A 15,702-nucleotide genomic window follows, 5' to 3' on the forward strand; every position below is an offset into this window, starting at 1 on the left:
GCTGAACCACGTTCATTTATTCTATTTATAAAAGTATGTTTTTTATTTATTTTACTTATAAAAGTAAGGTTTTATGTTTCTGATTTATAAAATAAGGTTTTCAGTTTTTTCTTTATAAAAATAAGGTTTTCTGTTTTTTTCTTTATAAAAATAAGGTTTTCTGTTTTTAACAAAAATCATTTACCTGATGTGATTCACAAATAAAATCATTCAAAGGTTTCAGAGAAGAAGAAGAATAAAAAAAAGACCAGACAAGCGACAGCTATGTTTCACTATATTTATATTATATCATTAAATTCAATGTAGTACCTGAAACTAACCACACGGGGGAGGACAGACGACGCTGCCCTCAAAACACGGTCCCAGCAAAGAGAGAAAAGAGAGAAAGGCACAAAGAGTTCTGAGGAACTGAGAGAAGGACACTGAACATGATGGGGGGGGGGCATATAGACGAATACATGAGCAAAGAAAAAAGAGCGGTAGAAACGACTGGGGGGGGGGGGGGGGGGGGGGTGCATAAAGAAAAGAGGCTCTGAACTGAATGATGAAGACGATGATGACGACAGACACAGAAAAGGCACAAGTAGAAAAAGTAGGTTTTCATTGACGTGTTTTCTAATCGCTTGTTTTTAGTTTCTTTTGTTTTATTCCCTCGATGACGAACGGAGGAGGAGGAGGAGGAAGAGGAGGAGACAGCATGAAAAAAGAGAGTGAGGATAACTGTCGTTATAGCAAAACTTAAATATATATATAAATATACATATATATGTACGTGTATATATATATATATATATATATATATATATATATATATATATATATATATATATATATATATATATTTCCTTCTTTTTATCCCAAACAAACAAAAAAAGGCACAAACACATTATCAACTACAAGATGGAGTCGGAACAAGTGTTACATCGAGTAAGCATATACAAAACAAAAACAAATAAAATTAATACTATTATTCTGACCGTCATTATTATTATTATTTCCATCAATAATTATTGTTATTGGTATCATCAATAATTCCTCCTTAGTGTCAGAGAGAGAGAGAGAGAGAGAGAGAGAGAGAGAGAGAGAGAGAGAGAGAGAGCGAGAGAGACATCTACTGAGTTCTGAGGTAAACGTTTCCTGTCTGGTTCTGTTTCCACTTCAGACCCGAAAACACTCGTCACACCAGAACTGAACACACGGTCCCTTTAGCTGCTCGTGAACACCGTGATGGTTGCCAGAAGAGAGTAAAGAACCACACCAGTGTCACTCTGCCTCTTTGTTTTAAAGCGTTTATTTGACTTATTTTATTTCTGTACCGTTCGGTGTGTTTGTGTTAATGCTGGGGATCAATAAAGGTTTATCGTATCTTAATGTAACGTCCATCAAAATGTCCAGAGGCTGCAGACGTACTCCTCAAATAGTTTTACCCGAAAGATATTAAATACACAATAACGTAAAACAAAGAGAAGCACATTTCAGAAGTATTATTACTGGTGTAAAACCAGTGTGATCTGTTAGGAGTCTGGTGAGACTGAGTTACGTTTTGAGTCTTCCTGTCACAGAACTACGGAAGCCCTGAGAGGACAAAAAACGTGTTTGTGACTTCAGAATGATTATTCAAAGTTACTTATGTTCTGTGAAAACAAGGCATTTTGTTGCGTTAAGGATCTTTTTCTTAGTGTTTGTTGTTGTAATACTCATGTTGGCCACAAGAGGCTGTAGTGCACCAGCATGTTCTTAATAGAAGTGTTTTATAAATTATAACGTTTTCATGATGCGTTCAGACATAATCTTGTAAAATGTAGTTTTTGATGAGTAACCGATCGACGTAACTGAAGAAGACTAAGATTTAAAAATGTCTTTTTAATTGTTATCAACTAATCTTCCGGTTTTTCTTTGTTATTTAGTTAATTGTTAAACCAATAAAATGTCAGAAAATAGAAAAAGAAGAAAGAAAAAACAGCTGTAAGTAATTCCCATTTGGATATCTTTAAAAATATTAAATTTACAACAAAATAAAATGTAGAAAAACATAAAATACTCACATTGTTAAAGCATGAACCAGCAAAAAAAACATATTTTAAAACCTAAATTTAAAGAACAAAGTGAACAGAAAATGCTAAATGTGTCAACTTTAGTAAATGCAAATGTTCAAATCAGTGTTTAAACCAACAGGAGGAGAGCTAGTGACGCTAGCAGCACCGCTAACGGCTAACCAACGGAGGTTCACTTCAGTTACATCATGATGCCTTCAGGCTCTGCTCAGTGAAAATGAGTACTGGCTGAAGGTAAATTCTAACGTTGTGTTCACATGTAATCTGTAAAATGTAGTTGTGGCGATAGACTTGAATGAATCCAGATGTTTGAAGGAGATGTTTTCACGTGATTAGATATTGAATAAAGGAACTAATCCGTATTAAACCTTTGTGTTCTTACGTCACAAACACGGGACCGTTTGTCCCCCGTGGGCCTCCGTACCGTACCTAACGTCTGTAGAGAGCGCGATGGCCTCAGGCTAGCGTGTGGACCACGGTTGAGGTATCAAGACTGTCGGCTTCAACCCCGGAGCTCTGCTCACTGTTCACCAACAGCAGCAGCAGCAACAGCAGCAACAGAGCTCGTTCAGAGGCGACCCGGCAAAAACGACGACGCACAAAGCTTATCGGACTAAACACATAAACAATTAAAAAAGAAATGTACCGCTAGTTAGTGTTGTAAAGCTGCTCTCCGTCTTCTCTCTCTCGTTTAGTGTTAGTACTTTATACACCTCCTCCTTCTCCTCCTCCTCTTCTCCTCCACCTTGCTAACAAAATAAAAATACTGGTTATGAATGGCTATGATGTACGCCGCCTCATCCAATCTCACGTCCGCTCACACACTCAAACACAAACACACATACACACTCCTCCTCCTCCTCCTCCTCCTCCTCCTCCCTTCATCAGAAGAAGGAGTACTGGTTGTCGATGGCTCGTGGCGCCCTCGCTCCCTCCCTCTCCTCTCCTTCCACAGCTTCTAGTTGGCGTAGAGGAGTGTCTCTCTCCTCCCAGTCTTCCACACCTCCTCCTCCACTTCCTCCTCCTCCACTTCCTCCTCCTCCTCCTCCTCCTCCTCCCGTTGTCATCGTCGTCGCCATGGTCACTGCGGCCTCCCCACCTCCTCCTCCTCCTCCTCCTCCTCCTCCTCCTCCTCCTCCTCCTCCTGCCACCTCCTCCGTCTCGTTTCCTCGCTCCTGCGGAGGAGTCGGCGGCGGCGGACGGCCCGGCGGCAGCGGAGGAGGAGGAGGCTGAGGAGGGCTACGGGGTCTGCTGGTCAAGTCTGCAGGGACAGGAAACAGAAGAAGAAGAGAGGAGAAGAAGAAGAAGAAGAAGAGAGGGGAAATGAGAGAAAAGTGTAAATAAAGGGAGAAGGAAGAGGAGGAGATAAGGACAAAAGTGTAGTGAAGGAGTGAAGTGAGGAGTCAGAGGAGAGAAGAAGAGAAAGTGACAGTGAGCCGACGGTTAAGGTGGAAGATGTCTGTGGTCATGAAGTCCATGAAGTCATGGAGACGGTCCACTTAAAGGAACACACACACACACACACACACACACACACACACACACACACACACACACACACACACACACACACAGGGTGTCTCTCACTTGAGTCCGGTCTCACTTACACACAGTCAGAGATGGGTGTTGATGGAGAGTCGGGATGGCGCGTGGTGATGACATCACAGACTGTGGGCCGGCTGCCTGCTCTGTCCCGGCCTGTAAAGGATGAGCCAACGGATACAACAGACAACAACAGAGGCGAGAGGTCAGCGGAGGAGAGAGAGCGCTGCGGGAGAGCGTCAGTGTTTCAGGTTAGTTCATGTTCTTCACATTCAACACCGACTACGACAATACTACACTATTACTACAAATATGAGCTTTAGGTCAACAAAAGGTTTTAAAAACGTCTGTTACTTTGTATCAGTGTGGACACGTAAAACTAATTGTTTGGGGATAAGATGACGTCATCTCCTCATAAAATATAAGAAGTGGACGTAGTCATCGTGACGTCACTTATTGGTTTGTGGACATTTTGAAGCCTTGAGTTCGGCGATTTTACCGTCGCCATCTTGTTTTATTTGCAACCGATAAACAGGAAGTGACCATATCTGGACTGAGGAGGAGTGACGTAGAGACGCCGTATACGTCTCTGGTAGAGACCTGTCAATCACGGTGTAGCCCCGCCCCTGAAGCATCCCCTGCTTTATGGTGTGTTTGACTCTAAATGGAGCATAATGTACTAAATGAACATCATGCTGTATTGAAGAAGACTTGAAACTAGAGATTGAGACCATAAACTCATGTTTACAATGTTTACTGAGGGAATAAATCAAGAGAGAAGTAGAGTCATTTTAGACTAGACTTCTATACAACCAGAGGAGTCGCCCCCTGGTGGACACTAGAGAGAATGCAGCTTTAACACATGAAGCTTTGGCTTCACTTTACATAACGAAGAGATGAAGATGACGTGAGAGATGAGGAAGATTTACACAAACATGCTTGTGCACTCAGATAAAAACACATTTGGTGGATTCAGTTCACACACACACACCTTCCAGGTTTGAGACTAAACTCACAAACAACAACAAACATAGAAGCTTACAGCTTTAAATCACAGAACATCTGTTGATGTGATGTCTTTCTCACGCTGGTAAACGGTTACAGTGTTTACGTCTGGGGGGCTTTTATTGTGAAAGGTAAGAAGGAGTGGATCTGGTCAGCGCCCCTTTTTTTTTTTACGTCTTGAATAAATCCGATCTGCACTTTTTATTCGCAGCTCAATAAGCTCAGATAAATTCACATTGTTCCCGTTTTTTTTGTTTTTGGCGCGTAATCTTCAAGTTCTCATGACGACATTTTTTTTGTTTAACTGTTTTTTGAATATCAATGTGTCGTTAAATTCGACTGTATGTATATTTTTGCTCTTTCTTCAAGCATGAGAAGTGATGATGAAGTGATTATTTGATGAAGGAACGAGATGTGTATTAAATCTCTCACTTGTATCTAATCGTCTGCAGTGTTTCTGTTCGTGTGATCACATGTTGGAGGCGACAGAAGCTTTCTAAAGGTGTTACAGGTGTGAACGAGGTTAATCTGCTTCGTCTAAAAGATGACCCCATCATCGCTTTCTTCTTCTCCTGCGTGTTTGCCGGCGAGGTGTTCACTCTCTCTCGTACCTGGCTGGCGAACGGCGGTGGCGCCCACGAAGCTGATGAGCGTGACGTCGGAGGCGCCGCCGGACTCCAGGGGGATCGGGTGCACCCGGAAGTGCTCCAGCATGTCGAAGATGGACTGGAACCAGAGGTGCTGCACTCGGCACTGACCGTCCTCGTTCAGGGACAGACGCAGGTGCTGCAGAGGAAAAAAGACAGGAACGTTTTGAAGAAACAAATTCGTTGATTTTGCCGTCGCCATCTTGTTTTTCTTGCAACCGGTGAACAGGAAGTGACCATATCTGGACTGAGGAGGAGTGACGTAGAAACGGCGTATACGTCTCTGGTAGAGACCTGTCAATCACTGTGTAGCCCCGCCCCTAAAGCATCCCCTGCTTTATGGTCTGTTTGACTCTAAATGGAGCATAATGTACTAAATGAACATCATGCTGTATTGAAGAAGACTGTAAACTAGAGATTGAGACCATAAACTCATGTTTACAATGTTTACTGAGGGAATACATCAAGAGAGAAGTAGAGTCATTTTAGACTAGACTTCTATACAACCAGAGGAGTCGCCCCCTGATGGACACTAGAGAGAATGCAGCTTTAACACATGAAGCATTGACTTCACTTTAAAGGACCGGAGGTTTACTACCTAAAACCAGACATTTGACGACGTTTTCTGTCATTTTCACAAACCAAACATTGGGCCTCAAGCAGGAACAACTTGTACGAACAGATTTGTTATTTAGCAGCTCGTACGAGTCATTTAGTACGTGATTGGTGATAAGAGTTCTAGTATCGATTAAATCCTATCGATACGCATCCTCATCGAGGACACACACATATTGATCAGGGAGCTGGACTCCCAGACTCACCTTGGCCTTGCCCTGGAAGTTGAAGGTGAGGACGTATTCTCCGCGCCGCGTCTCGCTCTGGCGAACCAGGAAGACGCCGTGGCTCGCCGGACCTCCGGCCAACACCAGCTGAGCGGCCTTGAGACGGGACAAGGTGCCGTGGAACCACTGACACTCGCTGAGCGGGTGTTCCACCGCCTCCGCGGGGGTCACCTCCGAGAACAGGAAGGAGCCTGGATGACGGTGAACGGAACATATCGACACTTTAGAGTGTAAATAAAATTTTAACGTTAACCATCACTGTGTAAATAAAGTTTTAACGTTAACCATCACTGTGTAAATAAAGTTTTAACGTTAACCATCAGTGTAAATAAAGTTTTAACGTTAACCATTAGTGTAAATAAAGTTTTAACGTTAACCATCACTGTGTAAATAAAGTTTTAACGTTAACCATCAGTGTAAATAAAGTTTTAACGTTAACCATCAGTGTAAATAAAGTTTTAACGTTAACCATCAGAGCGTAAATAAAGTTTTATCGTTAACCATCAGAGTGTAAATAAAGTTTTAACGTTAACCATCACAGTGTAAATAAAGTTTTAACGTTAACCATCAGAGTGTAAATAAAGTTTTATCGTTAACCATCACAGTGTAAATAAAGTTTTAACATTAACCATTACAGTGTAAATAAAGTTTTACAGAAGATGGTTCTCCAATATTGTGTTTCAACATTTTATTTCCTTATTTGAATTGTGTATTTTTATGAAGAAAAAAACAAACACTATAAATTACTATAACAAAGCCAAAGTATAACATTTAGTATTTTTGATGGTTTACAGACTTCAGAGAGATTGAAATAAGTTTTCATTGTTTAAAGTCTGTGGATCGTATTCACCTGTGGCGTCTGGCGTCTCAGCAAAAGGTGTGCCGAGGCTGACTCCGCCTCCGCCGAGAATCCGGCCGTCTGGTTCGTCGAGAGGGGCTCGAGGCGGCAGCTCCGGTGGGAGAGGATCCATCAGAGGGGAGGAGCCTCCGATGCCTCCGTAACACACTGACAAGAAGTTATTATGGAAATAAAAACATAGAGATGTTAAACGTTACGTCGACAAGTCGAGGATGAAGTAGTTTCAAACTAAAAGCCTCACAACCAGGATTCAAAGCCGCAAATCTGGGAATGTAACACGACAAAAGACATGAATGAAATCTGCTTCATTTCTGAGTCCATTCTCTCGTAACGTGACTTTAAAGGACAGTTGGGATGTTTAGAAGTGTGGCAGTAAGTATGTATTTTATCTGGTGTTCCACAGGGATCAATCCTTAGCCCACTGCTTTTTTAACTCATACGTGTTTCTATTAAAGGGTTCAGATTCACCAAAGTCTCACAACAACACAAACACAGTAACAGGTGGAGGCAGCAGTAGAGCAGCAGCTCCTGTGTTCTGAGAGGTTAAATCTCTGTTTTTGGGAATGGAGTCTGGTGTCTTTGAAATCAACAATCAGAAACTTTAAACAAAGTAAAGAGGTGAAAACATTCTAAATATAGCGTTCACTTAAACTGATTCTTTTAGGAGTCTAAAATACGTCCACAGCAGAGCATTACTGTGTAGAAGTACCTCATACAGGCATACTTCTACACATCACTACTGTCACTTTAATAAAACCAACAAACATCTCAGAGAGAATCCTCGTTTCATTCAATAAGGTCGTAAACTTGAAATACCTTGAGAGAGACGGTCAACGATCTCAGGCGTCCCGCTGATGTCCAGCGGCCCCACAGAGACGCCTTCAGCATCCTCCTGCTCACTGTGAGGACACGGTCAGGAGTTCAGTGAGTTCATGTCGTCACACACATTCATCCATTCATTCATTTATTCATTTGTTTATTCATTACCTGAGACAGATGCCGTTCCTGATGTCGCTCAGCCAGGCTCTCATCTGAATGGCGTCACGCGTCTCGATCACGTACTGCGCCGTCCCCTCCAGCTGTGAGCGAGTAACAGAAGAAGAAGAAGAAGAAGAAGAAGAAGAGGTTGATTTTAAACTACCGGTCAGTTGATACGATAAGAACAAACTAAATAAAATAAATTTTCAAAAAAACGAATAAAATAAAATAAATAAAATAAAATATATATATATATATATATATATATATTATATAAAAAAATACATTTATAAAATAAATTAAAAAAAATTAAAAAAAATTTAAAAAAATAAAAAGACGACATCACATAAAAGCCAGGCTGTAAAAATGGTTTCTTAAGAAGTAAAGAAGTAAAATAATATAAAAGAAATTCTGCTGATTTTATTGGCGACCTTAACAAAAGGTCTTGGTGTGTCGTCGTTGTTTTCTTCCTTTAGCGACTACCTGCAGCAGGAAGGTGTTCTCCTTGTCGGGGACCTCCAGAGCCGTGGTGCTCCTCACGTCCACCATGGAGCAGCAGGGGACGGTCAGCCGGGGCTTCGACGACTGGAGGACACAAACAATCAGTCACAGAAAATAACAATCTGCCTTTATGATCAACGCTTACCATGATGAAGGCTCTTACTAATGAGACGGTGGTACAAAACCTACTTCAATGTTTCACACAAAACACCGGCAACGAGGAAGATCTTAGATAACAATGAGAATATATACGAAACAGAAGATAAGATGGAGGAGATGGAAGAGGAGAGGAGAGGAGAGAGGCTGAAACATGAGAATAGTTTACTTGTGGACACTTGGAAGCATGGTGGATATTTACATTATATTGTTTACTAATTTCAGTAAAATAAATGATCAAATAAATTCAACTTGTGTTTCTTTCTTTTTGATGAGTGATGTCATCATAACTGTGTTGTTCTGCACTGAAGACGTGTTCTAGTTCTCTCTACTTCTACTTATCATGGTTCTGTTTCCACAGAGGAGCAGGACTTTTATTTTGAAGTATTAAACGAGAGAGAGAAATGTGACACAAAACACCTCCAAACTGCTTTGTGTTCAGAGGGTTAAATGAAGCCGACCTGCTGACTGTGAACATGCTTCAGCGATACTTACTTTAGGTGGGATGAAGAACTCCAGGTAGAACTCCTCTCCCCGCTCTCCCCCCTCCCGGTCTCTCTCTCGGAGGACCAGACGACACTTGTGCCAGCGTCCTCCTCTCCAGGGGACGTTCCCCCCGATGACCAGCGGCTGCACCGGACCGGCGCCCGACGACGAAGCCGACGCCGAGTTGTTGTTGTCCGCACCGTGATGCAGCAGACCGAACGAGAAGCCCGAGAAGCCGTGGCTTCCGCTGAACTCGTCGGTGGACGAGCTGACGCTGACGCCACCCTCCCTCACCAGCCGGCCCACCTTCCTCGGAGGTCCGGCGCCACCGGCGGCGGCGGCGCTGCTCGGGGGCAGCGTGGAGGAGGCGGAGTGAGGGCCTCCGGCGGTCGGGGTGAGAACGGGAGGAGGGGATCGAGACAGCCGGAGCTTCTCCAGACGATGGCTCCACTTCTCCTTCTCGCCTCCCTCGCCGTTGCTCCGCCGCCGGTCCCGAGCGGCCTCCGAGAGAGACAGGGAGGTGGCGCTGCTCGAGGACGAGGGCGGCAGCGAGGAGGAGGAGGAGTGAGGGAGGGAGAGGGGCATGGACAGGGAGACGGGCATGGAGGAGGAGGTGGGCGTGGGAGGCTGCGTACTAGAGTTCCTCTTGGAGCTGGAGACCAAGGCGGCGTCCTGCACGCCCATGGTGTAGCTGTAGCTGGAGGGCAGCGGGCTCTGGGCCGAGTCGCTGGACGAGCTCCTCCAGTGCAGGATGCCCCGCACGCTGCCCCGCACGCTGCGCCCAACGCTCCGCAGGGAAAAGCGCTTCTTCAGTTTGTTTTTGGAGTTGGGCGTGCCGTTGCCTTTGGAGCCCGGCGGAGGAGAGGAAGGTGTGATCTGAGCGGCGTAGGAGGAGTCGTCCACCTCTGCGGACTCTTCTTCTTCTTGCTCTTCTGGCTCCACGTCTTCCCCGACGGACGCCACCCCTAACCAGCTGTCCTCCTCTTCCTCAACCGGGGCTTCCCCATTACCGGGGGCGACCATGGCCCCTCTCTCCTCACGCCTCCCGTTGTTCCCTCCCACGGAGGAGCAGCACGACGACGAGGAAGACGGAGGCAGGACTTGGCCGTGGGCGTAGGAGTCTTGAAACCGGTCCCCGCAGCGGGTTTCCAACACCAGCCGCGTCGGCGTTGGCTTCGATAGCGCCCGCGTCGTCGCGTTGGTCACGGGACACGGGAGGACAGCGCCCCCGGACGCCGAGAGGGGCGAGACCGCCTCCTCTTCCAGGGAGGTGGCGTCTGACTGGGGAGCCCAGCTCGCCATGTCGTCCCTCGCAGAAGAAGAAGCGCAGCTCGGCGGGAGCGCCCCCTCCAGCTCGGTCTGGAAGTGGCGAACGAAGCGGTCGGTGAAGCGCCGGCAGAAGGCGGTCGCCGAGTCTGGCGAGTAGTGGGGGTTCTCCAGGAGAAACGCCCGAAAGTGGCGCGCGAAGTCGCCGGCCGCGACGCGGGCATGGAGCTCACAGAACTCGGTCCAGCTCAGGCACGGCGAGGGCGACGGCGTGGGCGTGTCCGAGAGGGAGGACGGGTGAGCCTGAGGGGGCGGGGTCACCAGAGGGGGCAGTGGGGGGGGCCGGGGGGAGAGGGGCAGCATGGAGGGGGAGGGAGGGGAGGGAGACGGGGAGGGGGAGGGAGGTAAAGGGGAGGAGCTAGCCGCCCGCGGGCTGGGCGGGGTTAAAAGAGAGCCGTTCATCCCGATTGGTCGATCAAATCACTTCAGAGCAAACGACAGAGAGCTGGAGTTGAGTGCACAGCTGGGGGGGGTGGGGCTGGGGGGTGGGGGTGGGGGGGTGACGGAGGGCAAACACGGCACATTGGTCTAATAATTTACAAATGAGTGTGAACTTAAGTGTTGTGCTCAGCCCCATCGAGAAAACCAAGACTTGAAATGTACCGGACCCAGAGAAGATGGGGGGGTTCAAAGAGGTGGAGCAGCTCCAACACCAAGCTTCTTCTGCTACATTATTTTGTGAGATTTGAATACTTTTTGTTTTAGTTTTATCGTCGGGGGTTCAGACAGCTGGTAGACGGATGGAGGTCTGCGCCCTCTTCACCGACTGTCAGACGTCCAGAGAAACGCGGCCGCATCCTGGAGGAAACAAACAAGGGTTCAACTTCAGTTTGTTTATGCTGCAGATCAGCCTGAAGGGCCTCTGGACACGCTACAGGTCAGAACACAGTCAGAGACACACAGACGCGGAACGGCAAGACCCAGTTCAGGAAGTTAAGAAAATGATTTCAACAGTGACAGGATGAAGGCGACTAGTTCATCTAGCCAGTCAAACCATATGGGACCAGAGAACGTCGGGTTTTTAGCATCGATTTAAAAATCGCAGTTGGAGTTTATTCCACTGAAAAAACATTATATTAAATCTAGCAACATTTAAATAACCGACATCAAAAGAGCATAAACGCTGTTGAATCAGCTCTGGTTTGTGTTTACATTTGAAATGGAACACATTCTGATTATGTGACTTTAATAGAAAGAGCAGATTTGTTGACATTCTTGAGAAGAGTCTTAGAGGAAAGAGGAGGAACCAGACTCTCCTCCTGATATCTGTGTGTGTGTGTGTGTGTGTGTGTGTGTGTGTGTGTGTGTGTGTGTGTGTGTGTGTGTGTGTGTGTGTGTGTGTGTGTGTGTGTGTGTGTGCCGCCACGAAGATAAAAACATCCAGGAAGAGCTCGACACCAAACTAATTGTGAGTAGTGGAATGTAACCGAGTACAAGTCTGCGTTATGTACCACATGTATACCACATTTCAGAGGTAGAGTACAGGTATTTGACAGCCTATAGTTAAACAAAACATATGATCAGTTAACTAACAATATATTTATATATAATATATACATATATATGTATATATTATATATGTGTGTGTATCTCATGTAATAGTACAACACTCCCAGGGGTTGTTCTGCTTAACATCTGGTTATTTAACCAGATGTTTAGTTTCAGTCGTCTGTGAACCGTTTTACATCCATGTGATGATGTACTCAAGTACTGTACATGAGTATACAGCTGAGGTACTTCTACTTTACTTGAGTATTTTCTTTTCATGACACTATTGTACTTCTACTCCACTATATTTATCTCACAGCTTGAGATTAAAATCAGCTGATATCTCAGTGTTGAATGTTCTTCTCTGGATTTGCTGCTTTTCCTTTTAATAATGTTAATATAATAATAATAATTGTATCAATGTATTAGTAATATAGTTAACAATGTTAATGTATTGGTTATAATGTTAATGTATTGGTTATAATGTTAAAGTATTAGTTATAATGTTAAAGTATTAGTTATAATGTTAAAGTATTAGTTATGTTTATGTTTAGTTATAATGTTAAAGTATTAGTTGTAATGTTAAAGTATTAGTTGTAATGTTAATGTATTAGTTATAATGTTAATGTATTAGTTATAATGTTAAAGTATTAGTTGTAATGTTAAAGTATTAGTTGTAATGTTAAAGTATTAGTTATAATGTTAATGTATTAGTTATAATGTTAATGTATTAGTTATAATGTTATTGTATTAATTATAATGTTAAAGTAATAGTTATAATGTTAATGTATTAGTTATAATGTTAATGTATTAGTTATAATGTTAAAGTATTAGTTGTAATGTTAAAGTATTAGTTATAATGTTAATGTATTAGTTATAATGTTAATGTATTAGTTGTAATGTTAAAGTATTAGTTATAATGTTAATGTATTAGTTATAATGTTAATGTATTAGTTATAATGTTAAAGTATTAGTTATAATGTTAAAGTATTAGTTGTAATGTTAATGTATTAGTTATAATGTTAATGTATTAGTTATAATGTTAAAGTATTAGTTATAATGTTAATGTATTAGTTATAATGTTAAAGTATTAGTTATAATGTTAATGTATTAGTTATAGTGTTAATGTATTAGTTATAATGTTAAATTATTAGTTATAATGTTAATGTATTAGTTATAATGTTAAAGTATTAGTTATAATGTTAAAGTATTAGTTATAATGTTAATGTATTAGTTATAATGTTAAAGTATTAGTTATAATGTTAATGTATTAGTTATAATGTTAAAGTATTAGTTATAATGTTAATGTATTAGTTATAGTGTTAATGTATTAGTTATAATGTTAAATTATTAGTTATAATGTTAATGTATTAGTTATAATGTTAAAGTATTAGTTATAATGTTAATGTATTAGTTATAATGTTAAAGTATTAGTTATTATGTTAATGTATTAGTTATAATGTTAAAGTATTAGTTATAATGTTAATGTATTAGTTATAATGTTAATGTATTAGTTATAATGTTAAAGTATTAGCTATAATGTTAATGTATTAGTTATAATGTTAAAGTATTAGCTATAATGTTAATGTATTAGTTATAATGTTAAAGTATTAGTTATAATGTTAATGTATTAGTTATAATGTTAAAGTATTAGTTATAATGTTAATGTATTAGTTATAATGTTAATGTATTAGTTATAATGTTAATGTATTAGTTATAATGTTAAAGTATTAGCTATAATGTTAATGTATTAGTTATAATGTTAAAGTATTAGCTATAATGTTAATGTATTAGTTATAATGTTAAAGTATTAGTTATAATGTTAAAGTATTAGTAATAATGTTAAAGTATTAGTTATAATGTTAATGTATTAGTTATAATGTTAAAGTATTAGTTATAATGTTAATGTATTAGTTATAATGTCAAAGTATTAGTTATAATGTTAATGTATTAGTTATAGTGTTAATGTATTAGTTATAATGTTAAATTATTAGTTATAATGTTAATGTATTAGTTATAATGTTAAATTATTAGTTATAATGTTAATGTATTAGTTATAATGTTAAAGTATTAGTTATAATGTTAATGTATTAGTTATAATGTTAATGTCAATAATGATGAGTTTTGGGTAATTGTGACACAATTTCTCACTATTTTTTACAAACAATTGATTTCCAGATAAAGTAATAATTAGATGAATCAACAATGAAAATAATAATTAGTTCATAATTCAGAATGAGCTCCAGATGAACCAACAACAGTACAATCCTGTTTTTACATGAATACATGAGTAATACTACTCTAATGATAGATATACAACAGTACAAAAGTCACAGTCTGAATACTTTCACTACATTGTTCCTGATTATACTGAAATACTTTTACTGAAGGAACATTTAACTATTACACAGTATTACAGTGTTTTATATGTACTTTTACTGTAACATAGTATTATTACTGTGTGGTATTAGTATTTACTGTAACACAGTATTATTACTGTGTGGTATTAGTACTTTTACTGTAACATAGTATTATTACTGTGTGGTATTAGTACTTAAACTGAAACATAGTATTATTACTGTGTGGTATTAGTACTTAAACTGAAACACAGTATTATTACCGTGTGGTATTCGTACTTAAACTGAAACATAGTATTATTACTGTGTGGTATTAGTACTTTTACTGTAACATGGTATTATTACTGTGTGGTATTAGTACTTTTACTGCAGTAACGGAGCTGAATACTTCTGCCACAATAGATTAATGATCACTAACTAGCAGCAACGAGCCTGAACATCACATTCTCACTCGTTAGCTTGCTAACATGAACTAGCAGTGTGTGAGTCTTTGCTCATTCAGCTCTCTTTAAAAGACGTGTAACGTTCGCTAATATAAGCTAACAATAGCTAACTAACGTCAGCTCGCTCACCGTAACCTGCAGTCGATTAGCATCTTTATCTGGTAGACGTGGTTTCAGATATACAGCATCATTGTGTGTGACGCCTACTGACACTGAATCATCCAACAACAAGCAGCTATCGCGAAAAGATTCTTCGCTAAGCTAAGCTAACCGTTAGCCAGCTAGCTTAGCTATTAATAAACCAGCTAGCTTAGCTAGCTATCAATATTGCTCCACCACAAGTGTTGCGTGTGTTTTCGCTACCTGTATAATCACAGTCCGGTATTTTCCTCCGTGTCTTTGTGGTTGAAACATGGCATCACATTTCATCATTCTTCCAGCCTACTGAACGGAATAATCATTGTTCGTAGAAAAAGGTTGTTGTTGTTGTTGCTAAATATGAATATTGCTATTTGCCTTGCCTGGAATCCGTTCTTCTCGCTAGCTGCCTCTGACTCTCGCGACAGTTCGCTCGTTAGGTCGGTGGTCGGTCGTTGACAGCTGCCGTTAAAAAAAAAGAAGAAGAAGAGAGAAAAAAAAAAGACCCGCTGGATTTTAATGGATGAAACTGTGACTGTAAAACTGGAAGAAAGACTGAGAGGAAACAAGAGAAGAAGAAGAAGAAGATGTCCGCCCATCAACAGATAAATAAAGACTAACTAACTAACAAACAATGGTGGTAAAAGTACTAATATCACACTGTGAAAATACTATGTGACAGTAAAAGTACTAATACCACACTGTGAAAATACTCCGTGACAGTAGAAGTACTAATACCACATGGTAAAAATACTATGTTACAGTAAAAGTACTAATACCACACATTAAAAATACTATGTTACAATAAAAGTACTAATACCACACTGTGAAAATACTATCTGACAGTAAAAGTACTAATACCACACTGTATAAGTACTCA

The 15,702-nt window shown here is 41.0% G+C and overlaps 1 protein-coding gene across 2 annotated transcripts; it reads right to left on the bottom strand.

Moving 5' to 3' along the window:
- Positions 1-263: 263 nt before the first annotated feature.
- On the bottom strand, positions 264-15,247 carry sh2b1 (SH2B adaptor protein 1). Of its 2 annotated transcripts, XM_068725727.1 has the most exons (10): positions 15,048-15,247; positions 9,080-11,194; positions 8,411-8,512; positions 7,937-8,028; positions 7,766-7,848; positions 6,941-7,096; positions 6,070-6,281; positions 5,213-5,387; positions 3,662-3,752; positions 3,215-3,315 (listed from the first exon to the last, which is right to left on the bottom strand). In XM_068725727.1, exons 2-10 carry the CDS (start codon positions 10,796-10,798, stop codon positions 3,294-3,296), a joined length of 2,652 nt encoding a protein of 883 aa, XP_068581828.1. In that variant the 5' UTR covers positions 10,799-11,194; positions 15,048-15,247; the 3' UTR covers positions 3,215-3,293. The 2 variants fall into 2 exon arrangements, with proteins under 2 accessions (XP_068581827.1, XP_068581828.1); XM_068725726.1 differs by lacking the exon at positions 3,662-3,752 and having other exon boundaries at positions 264-3,315.
- Positions 15,248-15,702: the final 455 nt, after the last annotated feature.

Source organism: Cebidichthys violaceus, unplaced genomic scaffold (genome assembly GCF_023349555.1).
Source record: "Cebidichthys violaceus isolate CVI_PGR_0920_01 unplaced genomic scaffold, fCebVio1.0.p SCAF_36, whole genome shotgun sequence".
NCBI lineage: Eukaryota > Metazoa > Chordata > Actinopteri > Perciformes > Stichaeidae > Cebidichthys > Cebidichthys violaceus.